The sequence below is a fragment of the Oratosquilla oratoria genome, chromosome 1 (genome assembly GCF_046742065.1).
Source record: "Oratosquilla oratoria isolate Oo_2021 chromosome 1, ASM4674206v1, whole genome shotgun sequence".
Taxonomy (NCBI): domain Eukaryota; kingdom Metazoa; phylum Arthropoda; class Malacostraca; order Stomatopoda; family Squillidae; genus Oratosquilla; species Oratosquilla oratoria.
This window is the reverse complement of record NC_134777.1, coordinates 83,748,581-83,771,449: the sequence shown is the minus strand read 5'-3', so window position 1 is coordinate 83,771,449 and position 22,869 is coordinate 83,748,581. Positions and strand designations below refer to the sequence as shown.

General features: G+C 39.1%; 1 protein-coding gene across 6 annotated transcripts in view; it reads right to left on the bottom strand.

Moving 5' to 3' along the window:
- Window positions 1-20,708, bottom strand: part of LOC143018525 (acyl-coenzyme A diphosphatase NUDT19-like) — a 139,570-nt gene extending 118,862 nt beyond the window's left edge. Inside the window, exons 1-4 of one of the 6 annotated variants that reach the window (XR_012965771.1) lie at window positions 20,424-20,708; window positions 18,776-18,907; window positions 10,166-10,251; window positions 4,659-4,749 (exon numbers count right to left, since the gene is read on the bottom strand). Coding sequence is in view for 4 of the 6 variants with exons in the window: in XM_076174077.1 (XP_076030192.1) it covers window positions 4,659-4,749; window positions 10,166-10,251; window positions 18,776-18,794 (196 nt within the window). In the remaining 2 variants the exon portion in view is untranslated. Of the gene's footprint in view, window positions 1-4,658; window positions 4,750-10,165; window positions 10,252-18,775; window positions 19,016-20,290; window positions 20,340-20,423 lie in introns of those variants that run through there. The other 5 variants (XR_012965772.1, XM_076174077.1, XM_076173997.1 and 2 more) reach the window with 5 other exon arrangements.
- Between the last annotated feature and the right edge of the window lie 2,161 nt (window positions 20,709-22,869).

Below are 22,869 nucleotides of genomic sequence, written 5' to 3'. Positions count from 1 at the left end.
CAACAGTAGAAGAGAAATGGAATATTTTGACAAAAATTTATAAAAAAGGAGTGGAAAAGTATGTCACAAGACAAAAACAAGAAAAAGAATATGTAAAGTGCTGGTACAACAAAAGTTGTAGGGAGTTAAAAGACAAAAGAGACAAAGCTTGGACCAAATTGAAGAAAAACAAAAGACCTGAAAAATGGAAAATATATACTTGTTATAGAAATGAATATGTACAAGCATGCAGAGAGGAAAAGAGAAAATATGAAAAAGATGTCATAGAAAAATGTATGGATCAACCAAAACTATTCTACAGATTTATAAACAACAAACTGAAAAACAAACAAGATTTGGAGAAATTAAGACAAGGAGGAGTTGAATACACAGAGGAAATTGAAATGGCGGAAATTATGAACAGGCATTTTAAATCAGTGTTTACAAGGGAGAATATACAATCGGAAGAGATCGAATGGAAGGAGAAAGTCCCTCCTATGAAAGAAATAGAAGTAACAAAGAATGAAATAATGAAACACTTGAGTAATCTTGATGTTAGAAAATCGCATGGACCAGATGAAATAGCAAACTGGATTTTGTAAGATTGCAGAAATGAACTGGCAGACAAAATATATAGCATAATAAATAGTTCCTTGAAAGAAGGAAAGGTTCCAGAAGATTGGAAAAAAGCAAATATAGTACCTATATATAAAGGGGGAAATAAAGAAGACCCTACCAACTATAGACCAGTCTCTCTAACAAGTACAATAGCAAAAATTTGTGAAAGAATGATCAAAAGTAGATGGGTAAAATATTTAGAAAAAAAAAACAGCGTGCTCAATCCAAGGCAATTTGGATTCAGACAAGGACGATCATGCGTCACCAATTTAATATTTTTCTATTCAAGGCTAATAGATATAATACAAGAAAGAGATGGATGGGCTGATTGTGCATTTCTAGACCTAAAAAAACTTTTGACAAAGTACCACATAAGAAGTTGCTTAAGAAATTAGAAACTGAAGGAGGAATACAGGGCAAACTGCTTAAATGGATGGAAGACTTTTTGCAAGAAAGAAAAATGAGAGTTGTGATAAGAGACAAACACTCAAAATGGGATGACGTAATAAGAGGGGTTCCACAAGGAACAGTTCTGGCCCCAATAATGTTTGCTATATATATTAATGATATGGATGAAGAAATTGAAAGTTATATGAGCTTCTTTGCAGATGATGCAAAACTATTAAAAAAAGTGAACACGGAAGAAGATTGTGAGTCACTACAGAGTGATCTAAATAAAGTATGGGAATGGAGTAGGAAGTGGGAGATGGAGTTCAACACTAAAAAGTGTAGTATAATGGAATTTGGAAAAAGCAAAAACAGAATAACAGGATCCTGTAAATTGGGAGAAGAAGGAATAAAAAAAGTAGAAAATGAGAAGGACCTGGAGTCATTGTTATGAAATCACCTGAGAAACATATGAATAAGATTATTGGAGAAACTTATAATTTTATAAGAACAATCAAAGTGGATGAAGAAATGGTGAAGAAAATTCTAATCACTCTGATAAGACCAAGATTGGAATATGCAGCAACAATGTGGTCACCAAATACAAAAAAATGTATAAAAAAAACTTGAAAGAATACAAAGAGCAATTACAAAATTGGCACCAACACTCTCAAAACTATCATATGAAGAGAGACTAGCAAAACTTGAACTACAGACACTAGAGCAAAGAAGAGAGAGAGGAGATTTGATAGCTATTTACAGAATCATGAAAGGCATAGAAATTATTGATAAAGAGAATCTGATCAAATGGGATGACAGAAATACAAGAGGGCACGGAAAGAAAATCAAGAAAGACAGCTATAGAAAAGATGTGAAAAATAACAGCTTTCCTCACAGAGTAATAGACAGTTGGAACAGGTTAGATGAGAAAGTGGTGTGTGCAAAAACAATACATGAATTTAAAAATAGTTTGGATAAAATGAGATATGAAGACGGGACACCACGAGCATAGCTCCCCTTCCCGTAAAATACAACTAGGTAAATACACACACACACACACAATGGTGGATATCTGGAACAAACTGGATAAAACAATAGTGTGTGCAAAACCTATACATGAATTCAAGAGCAAACTAGAAACTGTGAGATACAAAGACAGGATACCACGAGCATAGCTCCCCTTCCCATAAGATATAACTAGGTAAATAGATTATCGAGCAATAGGTAGAAGATATTTGTCATCCATAGAAAATGGTAATTGAAGGGCTGACTCAGAGAGGGATTATATTATCATTATTTCTTAATATAGTTGGGATAACTCTCATCCCAAAGCACTCTTGTGGTCGTATCTTCCCTATTAGAGCATGGATAACTTCAGTATTCCACTTCGTCATGGCGAAAAGTGTAGATATCAAGCAAATGGTGAGAAGATTTTTTGTGTGTAAGAAAAATGACCAATGTTTACATACATAAGTATTCAAATGACCATTTGATTATTGCCACAATATACATTCCATGAATTTTATTTTCTATTTCAAGATAATTTTATGGTATTAAATAATTCATATCTTATTAATGTATAAGTTGTATATATATATCTTAAATGTTCTAAATATAAATACTATTAACATACATCTTCATTTTCTTTCCCTTGGATCTCTCCCACGGCATGGACTACTATGGTATTGGGTTGGGCATCCCTAGGCTTGGATTCCAACCCAAATCCTCCAGCGTTGGATGAAATCCATCCCTAGGCTCAGAATCCAACCCATCCATTGACTAGTGTAATTGTTAGTGATGTACCGAAGCTTCGGTATCGGTATCGGTATCGGTAAATATCGGTTTATTTTCAAGCTATCGGTATATATCGGTATCGGTAAAATAGAAGGTATCGGTATATCGGTATCGGTATTGAAAAATAAATACCGATACCGATACCGATACCTTGAGAGAAAATTTAAGTTAAATTACTTTCATTCATGAAACAAATAAATAATTATATAAATATATAAAGTAAAGGGTGTCTTTCACGCCATGTGGTTGTGGAATCATTTGCGTCTTATGTAAGAAGAGAAGAGAGCTAGCTGATGGCTATTATCCTATTACCCTTTTCGATCTCATTCTTAATATTTATTTATTGTAATTATTTATTTATATTTAATATTTGAACTTGCATTTTTCAGATAGTCAATATTGTGATAAATTTATTAAATTACAATTAGAATTGCCAGAATTAGCAATAATGCCTAAGTCAAAGCAAAGTGTTATATGGAATCTAGTGACAGTATGCAAAGATGATTCTTCAAAAGTATCCTGTAATTTCTGTAATACAATATTAAGCAGAGGAGGAATAAACAGGCAAACCCAAACAACAACAAATATTAGAAAGCATCTTCAACATAAACATCCTGATGAGTTTGGAAATGCCGAATTGGAGCAGAAAAAAGCAGCTGAATCAAACCCAACACTTGCCTCATTCTTAAATGTTCCACCTACCAAAAAGCTAAAAATTTCAACTTCAACTTCTAGTCAAAGTCAAACAGGCTGTTCAAGTGCAAAACAGGTATCTCAACAGCCAACTCTTGAAGCTACTCTCCAGTACAAAAAGATTTGGGACATCAACAGTGCTCCAGCAAAAGAGGTACACAAATATATTGCTGAAATGATCACAATAGATTGTCAACCTATATCTATTGTAGAAGATCTGGGATTTGCTAGGCTCCTTAATCACTTAAAACCAAACTATAAGATCCCAAGCAGGAAATACATCTCTAACACAACTATCCCAGAGCTTTATGAAAAAGTGCACAATAAAGTACAAGGCATTGTGAGCAATGCGCAAAATATCGGTATCGGTATCGGTAACCCATTAAATTCCTGTATCGGTATCGGTATCGGTATCGGTAAAATGCTAAAAAAAAATATCGGTATCGGTATCGGTAAAAATTTTGGTTCTGGCACATCACTGGTAATTGTACCTTAAAAAGAGATTTGTATTTCTGAGGTGTATGGGTATATCATGCATGTATAGATTAAAGAGTGTGTAGGATAGAAATGAGCCCTGTGTTACTCTGTTCTTAAAGTTTCTGGTGTACGATGATTGGCCATTATATTGATGCTATCAAAAACTCTGTGTGAGGTTTATGTGGTAGTGTCTTCATTGTGGGACCACCCCCAATCTCAAGAGTTGGGGGCCAAACAGCCATAACACACCCATGCCACCAGCTCTTATGCAGGAGGTACAGATCCCTGGGAGCAGCTTCAGTTACCTGAGCAAGTACCACAACCCTTTTTACAAGAAGGTACGGTCTGTAAGGTGTTGTGGTGTGTCTTAGTGAGATTAGGGGCCCATCCAGGGCTCACATAATTCATCACTGACCAAGGAACACTGTCAGCCACAGTGGGGCTGCAGGTTTTCCACTTAGTAAAACTCAGTATATATAGATACATAGATAGATAGAAACTTGCAGCAACAACCGACTGACCAATCAGCATGCAGGCATCAATGAATATATTTATCATCATAAAATTATGTTCCTATATGTAACTGTACTAATTATGAAATGTCTACTATTCAAGAGTTATCCAAGGTCACTCAACATATAAAGATATTCTCCGCATAATATGAATCACCCCTGTCTCCTCTTCCCCTTCTTATCATGACCTGACCTGACCTGGAAAGACGTATGCTTTAGGCATGAATGTGCTCCTGCTGCTACGCTTCAGGAAGAGTATCTTGTAGTCAGACGAAGCTCTTTGACTTCCCTGTGAAATAAACATAAACATGATTTTATGATTTTTATAAATTTTCAATTAATAAACCTATAATACATCTATCACTGAAGTTATAATGGAATGGCTGCTGAGATTAATGTGTGTCTAAGGGAAGGAAACGTACTGGCACATTGGATGATAGCATGAAAAGTACTATATAAGGGGAACAAGGACAATTATGAGTGTATTACATAAAGAGGAAATGGTCTGTTAAATACAATCAGCAAAATGTATGGAAGGGTATTAACTGAAAGGATTTGAAGGAGAACAGAGAGAGTAACTGGAGAAGAGTAGAGTGGATTTAGGGGAGAAAGAGGGTGTACTGGTCAAGCATTTGTAGTAAGATATGCAAAAAGTTTTTGTCAATGAGTGAGGATGTCTTTTGGGTTTTCATGGACTTGGAGAAGACATATCATAGGGCTGATACAGAGGCATTGTGAAGTGTGTTACAGATGTATGGGAGAGAGGGAAATCTGTTTAAGCAATATTTTTTTTATATACATACAAGTAGTTATTGTTATCATTCCTTAGACTGTCTGGCTGAGCAGTCCCATCTCCCTAAGGAATGCCTCAGTTCCCAAATCCAATAAAGGCCCAAAAACATAATTACTAGCTAAAGCTTTCTCACATACCTGCCTTACACAAAATCCTGATCCATGCAACCCCTACCTTTCCTAAATCTACAATGTTCCTTACCAATTAATCCCTCTGTTCCTCTCCTAATACTCTCAGTTAAAACCCTCCCATAAGCCTTCCCAACTACACTCAACAGTTCCAGCATTACACCACCCAATCAAACTTCTCTGTACCCCCTCCAAAATCATAGAATACCTCATACTACAACTCATCACACCATATACATCCCCCTTGCTGAATCACAATACAGTTTTTGATTACTACACTCTACAAACACTCTTCTGATAAACCTCAAACAAAGAGTTTTTGATGGCATCAATTCAGATAAGCTCCCACAGAACACTTCTCATGACACTAGGCATTAATAAAGCTTTAGATGCCATCCCTCATAACAATCTCACAAATAAAATATATAACATAAACATGCACAATAATACTAAAAGATGGCTGGCCAATTATCTGGCAGGTAGAAATACTATGTGTAATATAATGGCCAATCATTGCTCTCCAGAAACTTTAAGAACAGAGTACCAAAGGGCTCAGTTCTATCCCCGTCTTCAATTTATACATACATGATACATCCACACAGGACGGGAGAGGACAGAAAATAGGGGTGAATGGAGAAGGGTTGTGACTTCAAAAGTCCATCACTCATTAACAAGCTATATAAATCGTTAGTTCGTCCACATTTGGAATATGCTGTTTCCGTATGGTCACCGAATCTCATTAAAGACATTGACAGACTGGAAAAAGTGCAACGGCAAGCCACAAAACTGATTCCAAATATCAAAAATAAATCATACAAAAATTGACTAAAACATATGAATCTGTTTTCCCTAAAATAACGTAGACTCAGAGGTGACTTGATACAGATCTTTAAGATTCTAAAGGGAATTGACAACATCAAAAGTGACAAAATTTTCACACTGAATGAGAATCAGACAAGAAACAATGGTCTCAAACTGTCTAGAAATAGATTCAATTTGGAAGTGGGTAGAAACAACTTTGCCAACCGTGTAGTTAATGAATGGAATAAACTTCCTACAGAGGCAGTGCAATGTAGTTCAATTTGAAGCTTTAAGAATCATTTAGATAAACACCTAAGCAAGATGCTGTAATGATTATCATTTATTTTATATTATTTGTTTTTGTTTTGTTATCATTTGTCTGTTTGATTTTCATTTATTATTAGTTATATGTCAATTTATTATTAATTTTTATTTACCTGTTTGTTTATTATCTAACTATACCTATGCATTCATTTATGTATTGATATGGACCAAAAGGTCTCCTGTCGACATGCTCCACCTTTGTAATCCTTTGTGTATTGCTGTGATGCATGAGGGGGAATGGGTGGGGAATGGGGTGTGAGGGAGTATGTATGAAAAATACATTGACGCAGCTCGAAGGGATTTCTCCCCGTCTTCTCTTTTTCTGCATGAGGGGAGGGGGGGGGGTTGTCACTGAATTAATGAAGCAGCCTTGTTGTGGATGTGCTGTCTTTTGACACTGCTTCTGACCCAGAGCAGTGGACAAGATACAGGGATGACCCATCATCCAGGAGGTGCCAAGATAAGAAGATAAGAAGGTGGAGGGGAGTGGATTGTGATAGGGATGGAATGGGTGGGAGTGGTTTTTAAGCCTTTGTTTTTTGGCTACCTCCCTTAAACCAGGGGAAAAAAGCCTTTGTTATATGTACGAAGGTCATTCCAAAAGTAATGCCTCCTATTCTTTACCTCAAAAAATTGAAGAGCTACAAAGACGGGAGTGGCACCATTAAAATGAGTGACCTTTTGTGCTCCAGAATTTATTTTTCTATGTAGTCACCACCATTCTCAATGCACTTTTGCCAGTAATGAACAAGAGACTTGATGCCTCGGTCATAAAAGTCAGCACCTGCCAAGGTAGTCCATTTTTTTCAAAGTTGCGATTACGGCGTTGTTGTTAGGGAAACACTGCCCACATAATGCGTCCTTCAGAGGTACAAGTGGAAGTCTGACAGTGCCAGGTTGGGACTATAAAGTGGGTGAGACAGCACCATCCAGCCGAACTTTGTCACACATTCCGTGGTCTTCAAACTTGTGTGTGGCCTGGCGTTGTCTTGTTGCAAACAGAATGTTTCCCTTTTCTCTGGCCTTACATGGGCAATCCGGGCCTTCAGCTTGGTCAATGTTTCAACAAAACAGTCAGAGTTGACAGTTACCCCTAGTTTCAAGAAATCCAGGAGGATGACACCCTTCCTGTCCCAGAAGATGTTGCACATCACTTTGCCTGCAGATGTCTGCGTCTTGAGCTTCTTCTTTGCTGGGGAGTGTGAGTGGTGCCATTCCATCGACTGCCGTTTGGACTCCGGCTCGTAGTGGTGACACCATGTCTCATCACGAGTGATGATGCAGTCCAAGAATCCGTCACCTTCGGCTTCGTACCAATCCAACAAGTCCTGACAGACATCCCGTCAGTGGTCCTTTTGATCCTGCATGAGCATTCGTGGAACCCACCTAGCACACACCTTGCTGTATCCTAGGGATGACAACATCGTTTCCAGTGCACTGACACCCACATCCAACTCTACATGCATTTTATTCACCGTTATCCGCCAATCAGCACAGATGAGTTGATCTAGGTGCACTTTGTTATCTGGGGTGGTGGCTGTGCATGGACATCCGGAGTGCACTTTGTCCCTCACATCCCCTATTGCCACTCTGAAATCGACAAACCCATCTCCTAACTGTGCTGACATCAGCTGCATCAGCTTCATAAATATTCACTAGGTGCTGGTGAATGTTGATTGGTTCAATACTTTCTACATGAAGGAATTCAATGATGCATCTCTGCTTCTGACGCACGTCCATGACAGGGATTGCTTTCTTAGTGTCACACCATCAATATCTGCAACAGAGAGATGAAACTTTCAGGGTCATGAGTGCATAAGTTCAGTCATCATAACAATGCAATTTGCAATCCCCTCGGATCCCTTCGGGTGGAATTAAAAAATAGGAGGCATTACTTTTGGAACGACCCTCGTATGTATGTATACTCAAAAAAGTAAGAAAAATAATGATATAACAGGAATACCTCACTATATGACCGAGTGCTATAAAGTAGGTAAAACAAATGTTGGGTGTATGTGAACCCCAGGCAAAAATTGAGGAGGGGGTTGACAGGGTCCATGAACAAAACCCCCTATTTACATGTAAAAACCCACCTCAATATACAAATTTTCACATTGCAACCAGTCAGCTGGAAACACAATTTAGTTGTATAGCAAGGTACCTGTATAAGTAGGCTACATAGAGCAGTAGGATTGTAGATTATATAATTTACAGTACACTATCATAGTTAAAATGCTTATTAACCACTTCAGTACAATGACACCTATGTAGGTGCCATGAGGTGTGAGTGGGTACATGAGGATTCCAGCATCAGTGTCTTGATTATATATATATATATATACATATATGTATATATATATATATATATATATATATATATATATATATATATATATATATATATATATATACCAAGGCTTTTTCCCCCTTAGTAGGGGGGTAGCCAAAAAGGAAAAGGCATAAAATCCTTCCCACCCATTCCATCCCTGAATACACTCCACACCCCTCCACCTTCCCTCTCATCTTAGCACCTCCTGGATGACGGGTCATCCCTGCACCTTGTCCACTGCCCTGGGTCAGAAGCAGTGTCGCAAGACACAGCACATCCACAGCAAGGCCGCTTCATTAATTCGGCGACCCCCACTCTCCGTCCCCCCGTGCATAAAGGAGAAGACAGGGAGAAATCCCTTCGGACTGCGTCAAAATTTTTTCACACATACTACCTCACCCCCCATCCCGCCGCCCATTTCACCTCATGCATCACAACATCATCCATATACAACCATTTTCCATTCACCCCTGTCTTCTGTCCTCTCCCGTCCTTCCTCCACAGACATTCCCCTCTTCCCCAAAGCCCCCTTCACCCCATCCATCCACCTCATCCTAGGACGTCCCCTCATGTTCACTCCCTCCACATCTGCCTTCCATACCTCTTTTACTAGTCTTTCTTCACTCATTCTTTCCATGTGTCCAAACCATCCTAATACTCTTTCATCAACCCTATCTCCCAACCCCCTTTCCACCCCTGTTCTCCTCCTCACCTCCTCATTTCTCACTCTATCCAGCCTAGTAAGCCCCATGTGTATATACATACACACATATATTTCTCTAGTTGTACATGAGTTACCCCCGGGTTCTTTGAACTGGTTTGATAATGTTTTGTGTTTATCATTACTCAGAGTAAAAGAGAATGAGTAATACAGCAGCGACTTTATATTTTATAATGTGAGTAATGTGATGCAAATTACGTATGGCAGCTAATGCTGCCCATGAGAATTTGAGTCATACTGAAGTGAGTAAATCAATGAGTAAAATAACTACACATCAGCTGGTGTAAGGTATGAAAATTGGTGGGAGTCTGGAAGACTATTAAATGTCGTGAGCTGCACACCAGAAATCAAGTATAATTTCTTATTGGAATGGAGTATAGTAAGAGAGGAACAGTCACCAGTTATCACCTATCTTTCTGCGATAAGGAAATAGATTAGGCCTAGCCTGGAGACCTAGTGTCAGCCCCAAGTGTACCTCCAAATGGTAGTAACAGTTGATGGGGTTTGAAGATGGGCAACAGGGAAATGACTAGCATCCTTCTCACAGGACCACCCTATGGAGGTACATACAATAACACAGGAAACAACACATGCATTATGCTAACTCACCCACATACAAGATCCCAGTGCTCGCCCAACCAGCATCAAGGTTGCTGCTTCCTTCCAAACCTGGCCAGACATCTTGGCACACAAATCTGCCAGGACAAAGGTATTAATATGACAAAAGTATATACATAACTGCAGGTGAGCATAAAATGATACAGCAAATCTACAAAATATATATTGTTATGAAAAAAGTCTATTTCAGGCAAAACTGAATGATCGGCTAATCAGTCAACTGTTGCCTCTAGTTTCAGATTGGAAACCTGCAGCCCCACAGCAACTGGCAACGATCTCTGGACCCTTCCATGGATCCCGTCTGGGGTATTGCCTGCTTGTTATTGTGGCAAAGTACCATGCAGTTGATACTTTAGGGTCTATATGGGGCACCCCTATGGACCAGAGCCACACATCATTTTGTCTATGATAGAGGAAAACTCTTCATAGAGAAATGATGACACTTTTATACTACGACTGTCCCTCCGTTATGCTGTCCCCCAACCCCTTGCTGCTGTCCTGTACCATTTCTCTGAGTATTCATTTTCTGCTGTGGGGGAATTCCCTGTGGAGGGGGAAAAGAATACTGCCACCAAGTATTTCCACTTGGATCGTAAGAGGCGAGAAGAAAGGGACAGGGAGTGGGACTAGGCATCCTTCTCCTTGTAGCCCCACAGGGGACATTCCTAAACGAAAAAGTAAAGGCATAAGAGGGTCTGGGAGTTTTCCGACCAGCACCCTAAGGTTTGGGTCTTTTAATGTGTGTGGATGTGGTACAGATGAGAGTAAAAGGGAAGAGATAGGTAGTATGTTAGTGAGAAGAAAGATGGATGTGTTGGCTTTGAGTGAAACTAAGTTGAAAGGGAAGGGTGAGTGCAAGTTTGGGAGTGTAAGTGGGAGGTTATCAGGAGTGAAGAGAGAGCAAGGGAGGGAAGGGGTGGCTATTCTAGTAAGTGAAGAGATAGGTAAACGTGTAGTGGAGTGGAAGGAGGTTTCCTCAAGGATAATGTGGATGAAGGTGAAACTGGGAAGGGAGATGTGGGTCTTTGTAAGTGCATATGGGCCTGGCAGTGAGAAGAGTGTAGAAGAAAGGGAGGCCTTTTGGATAGATTTAAATGAGTGCATAGAGGATTTAGGGAGAAATGTCAATGTAATAGTACTGGGAGACCTTAATGCTAGGGTAGGAAATGGTCCAATTGATGGAGTGGTTGGGAAATGTGGAGTTACAGGAAAGAATCGTAGTGGAGAGTTGATGGTGGAAATGTGTCTAGAAAGAGAGTTGATAATAGCAAATACAGTGTTTAAGAAGAAAGTCAAGCAAAAGTACACATGGGAGAGGGTGGTGGAGGGAAGGGTGGTAGATAGAGCATTGACGGATTATGTAGTGGTAAATAGGACTATGATAGGAAGAGTTAAGGATATATATGTGCTAAGGGGAGAGGATGGGGGAATATCAGATCATTTTTTGGAGGAAGGTAAGTTGAGAGTGGAGGATAGATGGAGAAAGAGGAAAGGGACAAAAGGTAGGGAGGTGCTTAGAGTGAACTCTTTAAATGAAAAGGAAAAGGAGGAGTACAAGAAGAAGCTGAAGGAGGAGTGGGAGGGAGTGAAGGATAGTAGAGCTAGGTGTGGAGGAGGAATGGGGATGGTTCAAGGAGGGAGTCATAAAGTGTGCAAGGATGGTGTGTGGAACAAGAAGGACAGGAGGAAATAGAAGGAAGGGTAGTGAATGGTGGGATGAGGAAATGAAGAAGGTTGTAGAAGAGAAGAAGCGAGCTTTCACAGATTGGTTACAAAATAGGACAAGGGAGTCATAAGAGGTACAAAGAAAAACAAAGAGAAGTAAAGCAAAAGATAAAGGAGGCAGAGAGGAGAGCAGATGTGAAGTGGGGTAAGAGTATGACAGAAAATTTTGAAAGTAATAAAAAGATGTTTTGGAAAGAAATTAAGAGAGGAAGAGGAGGCGAATCAAGTACAGAAGAAAAGGTAAAAGGTGCAGATGAAGAGATGATAATGGAAGAGAAGGCAGTAAGGGGAAGATGGGCAGAATATTTTAGGGAGTTGCTAAATGTGAAGGAGGATAGGGAGGGAAAGATAGCTGCAGTGGGAAATGCTAAGAAAATGAGAGTGATGAGTGAGGAAAATGGAGGAGAAATAAGGAAGGATGAATTGAAGGCAGTTGTTAAGATGATGAAAGCAGGTAAGGTACCTGGTCTGGATGGATGCCATGCAGAATGTCTAAAAAAAAAAGGAGGTACAGTGATGGTGGACTGGCTGGTGAGGTTATTTAATGTTTGCTGGAGAGTGGGTAGAGTGCCGGAGGACTGAAGGAGTGCCTGTATAGTTCCACTTTACAAGGGAAAAGGGGACAAGTGTGAATGTAGTAATTTCAGAGGGATTAGCTTGTTAAGTGTAGTTGGGAAGGCTTATGGGAGGATCTTGATTGAGAGGATTAGGAGAGGAACAGAAGGAGTAATTGGTGAGGAACAGTGTGGATTTAGGACAGGTAGAGGTTGTGTAGATCAGATCTTTGTGGTAAGACAAATATGTGAGAAAGCTATAGGAAAGGGGAAGGATGTTTTTTGGGCTTTTATGGATCTGGAAAAGGCTTACAATAGGGTAGACAGAAAGGCACTGTGGGAGGTTATGCAGATATATGGGATAGGAAGAAAGCTTCTAGGAGCTATCAAGAGTTTTTATGAGAGTAGTAGAGCTTGTGTCAGGATTAGAAATGGAGAGAGTGAGTGGTTCGAGGTAAAGGTGGGACTTCGTCAAGGATGCGTTATGTCTCCCTGGCTGTTCAACTTATACATGGATGGGGTAGTGCAAGAGGTAAATGCAAGGGTAGTGGGCAAGGGATTGGAGATGGTTAAAGAAAATGGAGAAAAGTGGGAGGTGAGCCAGCTGTTGTTTGCTGACGACACTGCACTTGTGGCAGGATCGGAGTAGGGACTGAGGAAGTTGGTGACAGAGTTTGGGAGAGTATGCGATCAAAGAAAGCTAAAGATAAATGTGGGTAAAAGTAAGGTGATGAGATGTACAAGGGGTGGAAGTGGCAGTAGACTGGAAGTGAGCATTAAGGAAGAGCGATTGGAGGAAGTGGATAGTTTTAGATACTTGGATGCAAATGTGGCAGGAAAAGGTGGAGTGAAGGTGGAGGTAGAATGTAGATTGAGAGAAGCGAGTAAATGCCTTGGTGGATTAAAGAGTGTAATGAGGAATAGACATTTGGGAATGGATGCTAAGAGACTGTATGAAGGAGTGATTGTGCCAACAGCACTGTATGGGGCAGAAACATGGAACATAAGAGAGGAAGAGAGGAGTTTGAATGTGTTTGAAATGAGGTGTCTGAGAAGTATGATGGGGGTTACTAGGCTAGATAGAGTGAGAAATGAGGAGGTGAGGAGAAGAACGGGGGTGGAAAGGGAGTTGGGAGATAGGGTTGATGAAAGAGTATTAGGATGGTTTGGACACATGGAAAGAATGAGTGAAGAAAGACTAGTAAAAGAGGTATGGAAGGCAGATGTGAAGGGAGTGAACATGAGGGGACGTCCTACGATGAGGTGGATGGATGGGGTGAAGGGGGCTTTGGGGAACAGGGGAATGTCTGTTGAGGAAGGAAGGGAGAGGACGGAAGACAGGGGTAAATGGAGAATGGTTGTATTGTTGTGATGCATGAGGTGGAATGGGTGGGGGGATGGGGGGGTGAGGCAGTATGTGTGAGCAAAATTTGATGCAGCCCGAAGGGATTTCTCCCTGTCTTCTCCTTTTATGCATTGGGGGGATGGAGAGGGGGGTCGCAGATTTAATGAAGCGGCCTTGCTGTGGATGTGCTGTGTCTGGCGACACTGCTTCTGACCCAGGGCAGTGGACGAAGTGCAGGGATGACCCGTCATCCAGGAGGTGCTAAGATAAGAGGGAGGGTGGAGGGGTGTGGAGTGTATTCAGGGATGGAATGGGTGGGAATGATTTTAGGCCTTTTCCTGTTTGGCTACCTCCCTTGTAAGGGGGGAAAAAGCCTTGGTATATGTATGTCCATTGTGCAAGTTTAAGGCTGCATTTCTGGGTGGAGGTGAATGCTGATATGTTTTGGATATGGACAGAAGGTAGAGTTTTTATGTCTATTTCATAGAACTACCTTATTACTGGTTTAACCATTTTATACTGGGTAGCATTCTAATGTAGACGAGAAATTGGTTAATCAGTTACAAATGAGTTACTCTCATTTATAATATATAAATTATCTACATCAGGAATTAATTTTTTCCAAAATTGGTGAAGATTTACAGCAAGCTAGAACAATGGTTGGAATTGGGGATATATAAGGAGTTCAATTCAAAGTTACATGGAAATATATTCAAGTAATGAGCAAAAAATATCTTCAAGTATATAGTTAATTGATAGCCTATAGTTTCTCTTCTATTACTAATCTCCACTCAAACAAGAATGCTGTTCACTTTTAACATCTACCCCTCCTTTCTACCACCCTCCTTAAATATCTCCTTTACTGCCTCTTTGACTTCACTTTAGTATAATAATATTCCCAAAGATAGAAGTACTGGTTATCAGCAATAAAATTCAATATTTTCCAATCAAAGAGCTCTGAGGCCTTTAGCAACACTCCCTAGATTGACTCACAGATTTTCCAAGTAAATGCGTGCTGTATGATTGCAGGGCTCTTTATGATATGTTCCATGTCTTCTATATGGTATGTGCATCAGAGGTATCTGGTGTTTGGAACCAGACTAATTTTGTGTTTGTACTGTTTCAATGCTATATGATATGCCCTGCATATATCCACAATGGTGTGATTCACATGCTTTGAAAGTATTTTTCTCATGCTGTCCAAGGATGTGTACTTTAATTTTGGACTGTTCTATCTGTTTTATGTCTACAGTACTACCTCTCATTAATGGACGTTAATTAGCTGTGTTTGTGGTGTTTTCGCTGTGTTTTCGGTGTTTTTGGTGCTGTTGTTTAGTGCTGTGCAATCACTATGCCACCCAAAAACCACTCCAAATCAATGGATTATTCACATCAACAGACACTGTTAACCCCCTTTTAGTCCATTAAAGAGAGGTAGTACTGTACTTAGTAATTTGTTTTCCTCTATAGATGTCAGGGGTCATGTGATTTATACTTATACCACCATAATGGAGGATAAACCACAAGCAAGAAGCAAGAGAAATTAGAGACTGTTGGAGAATTGTAGTTATGGTTAACTTTGTGGTCATAGGCTGCTCATACAGAGAGGGGCATGGTGAAAAGAAACCTTTCTACAGGATTCCCCTTGTTTTAATTTACAAGGGAGAAAAATGTAAGGAACTCAGTGCCCAGAGACAGAGGGAATGGATTGCAGACCTGAGAAGAGCTTGAATGAAAAAATTAAATTGGATGCAGTGATTATCTCTGGGGAAATCCTAAATTTTAAGGGGAAAACCATTACACCAATTTTGATTTAACTTTCCATGTTCCTGGTGATCCCGATGTAAGGTAGATGCATCAAGAATGAACCTATTCAATTTTGTTACAATTTAGTTTTATAACAGATGAGGTAGCCCCTATGTATTTACCTAGTTGTATTTTGCGGGAAGAGGAGCTACGCTCGTGGTGTCCCGCCTTTGTATCTCGCAGTGTCTAGTTTGCTCTTAAACTCATGAATGTTTTTTGCGCACACTATTTCATTGTCTGTTTGTTCCAAGTGTCCATCACTCTATGTGGAAAACTGATTTTCTTTAGATCTCTTCTGTAGCTATGTTTTTTTTTTTTTTCTTTCCATGTCCTCTTGTGCTTCTCTTGTCCCAGTTTAACAAGTCCTATCTATCAAGTATTTCTGTGCCTTTCATGATTCAGTAGATGGTCAGTAGGCCACCTCTCTTCTTTGCTCCAGAGTCAGTAACTCCAGTTTAGCCAATCTCTCCTCATATAACAAGTTTGCAAGTGCAGGTGCCATTTTTGTTGCTGCTCTCTGGATTCTTTTTGTTTTTTAATATTCTTTTTGGTACTGGGTGACCACAATGTTGCCGCATATTCTAGTCTAGGCTTAGTGTGACCTACTGTATATTTCTTTTTATCCTTTCTTCGTCCAAATATGTAAATGTCACTTTTATTGATCTTAGCAAGTTGTAGGATTCTCAGACAATTTTGTTTATCTGTTTGTCATAGGACCGGTCATTTGAGATAATTACACCCAAATCTTTTTCGGATCTCTCCTTCTTTACCTCCTTGGTTCCAATTTTATATTGTCCTGATATTCTGTTTTTGCTTTTTCCAAACTCCATATTATGCTACACTTATTAATATTGAAGTCCACTTCCCATTTCTGACTCCAATTCCATACCTTATTCAGGTCTTCCTGCAGTGATTCACAATCCTCTTCAGTTTTTACTTTCCTTAACAGTTTGGCGTCATCTGCAAAGAAGCTCATGTAACATTTCACATCGTCATCTATTACATTCACATAAGTAGCAAACATTAGTGGAGCCAATACAGATCCTTGTGGTACTCCACTGATCACCTATTTCCAATCTGAATATTTTTCTCTGAGCACTACTCTCATCTTTCTACCAATCAGGAAGTCCTCCATCATTTTTAATAGGTGCCCTTGTATCCCTCCTATATGTTCCAGCTTTTTTTAATCATTTTTGTGGTACTTTGTCAAAAGCTTTTTGTAAATCCAGGAAGGCACAATCAACCCATCCATTCTTTTCTTGCACTATGTCTATTAATCTTGAGTAAAAACATATTAAGTTTGTGGTACATGATCTTCCTTGTCTGAACCCAAATTGTCTTGAGTTTATTATGTTGTTGTCTTCCAGGTGTTTTACCCATCTATTCTTGATGATTTTCTCACAAATTTTGGCTATAGTGCTTGATAGTGAGACTGGCCTTTAGTTAGTTGGTTCTTTCTTGTTTCCTCTTTTATACATTGGTACAATGTTAGCATTTTTCCAGTCTTTTGGTATTTTTCCTTAAGTGAGCAATTTATCATGGTATGTATTTTGTCCGTTAGTTCTGGTTTGCATTCTTTTAGAATCCAATTTGCAATTCCATCCGAGCCATGTGATTTCCTGACGTCAAGGTTTGATAGGTGTTCCAATATTTCTTTTTGTATTATTGTTATCTCACTCATGGGGGGGAGATCGCCTTTCATTACCTTCATCCCAATATGGTACTTTCTCTCTGGTGAAGACAGATTTAAAGTGATTATTCATGACTTCGGCCATTTCTAATTCTTCTGTGTAATCTATACTCCCTTGGTGTAGTTTCACCATTTCCTGTTTGTTTTTAAGTTTACCATTCACGTATTGATTGAATAGCTTGGGTTGCTCTTTGCATTTATCTATAATATCCTTTTCATGGTTCCCTTTTTCCTCTCTTCTCACTTTAACATACTCATTTCTATAGTTTATATACACTTGCCATTTTCCAGGTTTTTTTTTATCTTTTCTCCACCTTTTCCAAAATCTGTCCCTTCTGTCATTTGCCTCACTGCATCTTTTGTTGAACTAGCATTTAATGTACACTCTCTCTAGCTTCTGTCTTAGTACATGTCTATCCACCCCTTCATTGTAATTCTCCATCAAGATATTCCATTTCTCTTCCACTTTTGTCTCTTCCATGTAAAAATTTTCCCAATTTGCATTCTGGAAGAATTTCTTTTGTTTTGTAAACTCCATTTTATTGTACATCAATCTTCCTTTCCTATGCTTTTCATTTCTCTCCATGTATATTTCTTCCTTTAGTTCAGTTTCAATGAGTATATTGTCACTCTTTCCATTTGGTGTCTTGTATTGGATTTTATCCACAATTTTAGGTTCTGTTGTAAATATTAAAGCTAGTTTTGACGGCTCCTCGTTATTTCTGTATCTGGTGTTTTCACTGACCCACTGAGTCATTGTATATTCCATGGTCATATACAATAGTACATTACCCCACAAGTCCTCTCCTTCTCTCACTGTCATGTTTTCTCAATAAATTTCTTTGCAATTGAAGTCCCCCATAATTACCAGATTACCCCTGCCCAATAGTATTTAATGGTTGCCTTGTATCTTCTAGCATTTTTGTATGCTCATTCTTTTTCCAAGCGTTCGTTTCTGGAGGCTCATAAGTCACTACAAACTTTCTACTTTTCATGTTCTTGTCTTCGACTTTTATCATCATCAGTTCTACATTACCTATGCCCTCTGCAATTTTTGTCACATTCAAGTTTTTCTTGACCAATGGTTGTCATGCTCATATACATATTTTGCAGGGTATTATACGACAGAGGGCATGGTCCAAGATAAACTATGTAAACTTGTTTTACTTCAATTTTTTTTCTTCCACTAATATACCATTGGGAAACTGCATATAAACATCCCCTATCTCTCCATTGCTAAGTTTTAGTTAGGTTAGGTCCTAGAATGTACTGGACAAGGCAAATGCATGCAAGTACTAGTAGTTAATCTAAGAAGGTAGATTTTCAGGTATTTTTTTTTAGAAGTACACACCTACACAATATAGCATTAAAAAATTAATTATTCATTTTGTAAATTATAATACATCAAATTGATCAATGTAATATACATTTTTCTTGGCAAAAATAAAATACAAAAACCTTGCTAAAAGCAAATATACTACCAAATGAAGCTATGAGCATAGCATCAAGACACCATGTTGACGTCTGTCCAGTCCAGTCAATGTCAGTTAGACGATGGCTTTCACATTGTGCACTGGGTGTTCTCCAACTCCAGGTGACATCAACAAGTGCTACTACAAAGACATAAGGGATTCCTTCAAGCTATGCAACAACTCTATTCCTTGCAGTCCGATCGAGTACTTAATCAGGCTGTCAAGATCCATGATGACGACCCAGATGATCTTTGGAATTACAGGTACTGCATTATTACTAAATAAAGCTTAGGTTATGTAGGTTAAGTTAAGTAGATTAGAATAGACAAATTTATCATCCTTCCAGTTCTTTGACCTCAGCATCTAACAACACAAACATGGCATATCATAATAATCTTCACATGCCAAGTTGCATGTCAATTGGGCCAGTGGTTTGGATTTTATTATTTCTAAATTGACAACAGATGCCATGGCAACATGATACCTGTTAGTAAGAATGGTATAAGAAGAAGGTCCTGCAATATTAATGATATTCTCAGGTGATTTGCTAACCCATAAAACCTTCACATGCCAAGTTGCATATCAATTGGGCCAGTGGTTTGGATTTTATTGATGATAATGTATCATAATCTGAAAATTGACAACTTCATGGTTGCCATGAGAAGGCAAATATGGTATGATGGAGATGTGATTTGTTGATCCATAAAACCCAAGTATTCCGAATTTTAATAATATTGGACCAGTGGTTGAGTTAATGTGTATTTCTTTACCAAAATCTTTACAAATTACCCTTTTCTAACATTTTGTTATGGTACAGTCTAGCCAAAAATCCGGGCTAATAAAATAATTCAAAAAATCGTATCTCCCTTATTTTTCAAGCTATTTAAAAAAAAATAAAAACATTTTGTTTCTTATAAAGTTGTCTTTCATGTACAACAATAATTTAAGGGTCATTTATTTATTTATTTATTATGCCCGTACCTGTGACTTCACTCGTTAGTAAATCGGGTCTAGCAACTATTCTGTTATTAATTTCCGCCAAGAAAAAGGCATATTACGTTAATGTATTATGATTGGTAAATGCGGGTTACGTTAGGTTAGGTTAGAATAGATGAATCTATCATTATTATTATATCATATTTTAATTTCTTTGGCCTCGGCTCAGCCTCTACCAATACAAAGATGGCGCCTCAAGCACCCAAAGCGGCTATGTTTGTTCGTTTATAGCTTTTAGCAACTTTTTCTTTTGTTGGTTTAAGACAAGAATAACGTAATTTATTACACATGTATTATAATTCACAAAATTATATAAATTTCTGTTGCTATATCACACACATGTGCACTTCTAAAAAAAATTGCCTAATTTTCAAGTGTTATAATCATAATGCATAGATGCGCATATCTAAAAATTTACCTATTTTTACTCAAGGTATGCAACTACTCTAGATACTCCAGAATTACAATTTAAATGTCACTGTGTTACAGTTTTGAGATACTTCACATCTCTAATATTTATATTCTTACCAAATTCTTCCTAATTTATTATAGGTACGAGCACAAAATTTTCAAAATTGATTTAATGTTGTGGTAATGGTTACCTATTTAAATAGGCACCTTCCTTATTATTGGGAATCTTTATTAGTGCCTAGCTGCCTACCTTTTCGCTAGAGAAACTTTCCCTTGAGGTGTTGTTTACATTTATTGAATCAGGAGCATTTCCTGAAGCTTCGAACCGCGCCTATTGCAACTATAAATAAGATACGATTTAACTCCCCTCCTCTTTTATTTGCTTGTTAAATCTCCTTTTATGTAATAAATATTGGCTTAATAAATCGGGGATTGAACTTTCGAGAATTTACTTAAAAAGTCAATACCCGTGGCCTTCTGAGCTTTTCGACATCGTAAGAGACGCGCCGAATAGAGTCCGCACTAGCACTCGCCACAGACAACGCAGAGCTCTGATACCTAACCAACGTACTGATAGTAACGTCAAAGCAAGGGACTTATGTCTTCGAAGGTTCAAGACTCAAAGGCATTTATCTTCTAATTTCAAACACTGTTTGAGAACCCAACCAGGCTGAAAACTTGTTGCATATGAAAGACCATTTCATTAGAAACCGAATACTTTTTAAATAGCTTGAAAAATAAGGGAGATACAATTTTTTCTTTTCTGAATTTTTGGCTAGACTTTATTGTAAAAGGTGAGAATTTAAGTGGTAATTTGTAAAGATTTTGGCAAAGAAATGCACAAATTCTAAATGACTGGTCCAATTTTAATGAAATTTGGAATACATGGGTTTCATGGGTCAACAAATCATGTGGGCATGTCAAAAGCAATGTGGGACATCTGCATCATACCAAAATTGCATTTCCATGGTAATGATTAAGTTGTCAATATATACTATAATAAAGTAGTAGCCTCTGTTTGTCTGTGTGTTTACGAACTCCTCCTAGGGTTTTTGGAGATAGACCCCCATAACCATATATATTCTGATACCCTGTCACTCCAGGTACTTGGATAATTATATTAAATTAAAAAAATGTGTAGGGTTAAGGATTAAAGTTAAGTGTGGGCATGTTGTGGTAACACGCCACTACTGTAGTTTCCCCTTAACGTGCACAGCATTTTTGTAATAAAAATTACTATGATTAAACAAACCATTATACGTGTCCATAAGTATTATTTATATTTGTGAAATTAATGTTGCCACAAACTATGATAGCCTTTGTAAGGAGAAAGCATGTAAATGTAAAATTATTGTATAATTTTACCAAATATTGAAATATTTATTATTTTTATTTGATATTACGGGCGGGCCGATATAATAAAGTCAAAAGCTTGTGAACAGAATCACCTCGGCGCTCCTAGAGGTCGGACGTCTTTTCAACCAGCTCTCCCCACAAGCTCCAAGTATCATCGCCGGCCGGTGGTGGCTGGGAGATATATCTCCTAGCTGCTGCCGGTCTGGCATGATCGACCTCTACGTTGACGTCGGCAGGCGGGTTTACACTAAGACAAATACACACACACATTTCCCAAGTCACGTAAATCTCTGTTTTCGGAGTAGTGCTTGGAAGAAAAGAGGCACATGCACACTTTTTCGCTAGCAAAGCAGAGGCCCAAACCGTCTCTCTCAGTACGCCCAATCTGACCGCAGGCTGGTTGACGGAGAGACTTGGGACACCTTTCTGTCCGACCGGCCCGCAACCAAACGCTGGCCTCTCGCTGACGCTGGTGAGCGAGTTTACACTTCTGACATTTACACACAATTCCCAATCGCGTAATTCTCTGTTTTCAGAGTTGTGATTGGAAGGAAAGAGACCATACAACACCCGCCCGTCTGCCCCTCCCTCGCACCGCCACTGAATCGACTCTTCCGACATCCAAACCCAGTCTGGGGATAAACAGGCAACGCTCGCCCCACCTGTGGCTCATCAGGAACGCGCTCGCCAGCGGTGGCGGCGAGGAGTTATCTCCTTGCCGCTCCCGTTCTGGTCACTGATCTCTTCGTTGACGTCGGCAGGCGGGTGTACACCGCCCGTCTGCCCCCCCCCCTCGCACCGCCCCTTGATCAACTCTAAAAGGACTTCAAACCCAAAACCTGGGGATAATCAGGGTACGCTCGCCCCACCTGTGGCTTATCAGGACCGCCCTCTACACGCGGGAAGTGAAATCAACTCACTTCTCGTAAGATACACACATACATCTCTCACGAACAGAGCCACAAATCACGCACAAACATCTACACTTACTTTTTCTTCGACTAAAATTCGCTTCCTTTCTAACTTTCTCTTCTACTACATCTTCTCATTTCAGTTTACCTCCCACTAAATATTTTTCCGTTTTTCCACCTTTCTCTACTACTACGCCTCCTACCATTTTCTAAACTTTCGTTGGTGATCCTAACCCCGTTGGTAATCCTAACCTCCGGCGTCAAGCGCTGCCCTCCAAGTCTCGGTCCAGTTCTCCTAAGCCACGACAACAAATAAGCACCTAATCGCTCGCAATTCGCCCGGTGGCAATAGCCCTCTTTTATACACTACTATCTTTTCATTTTCTAACAGACATTCTTCCCCTCCCACAAAACCCGATCCCGCGCAAG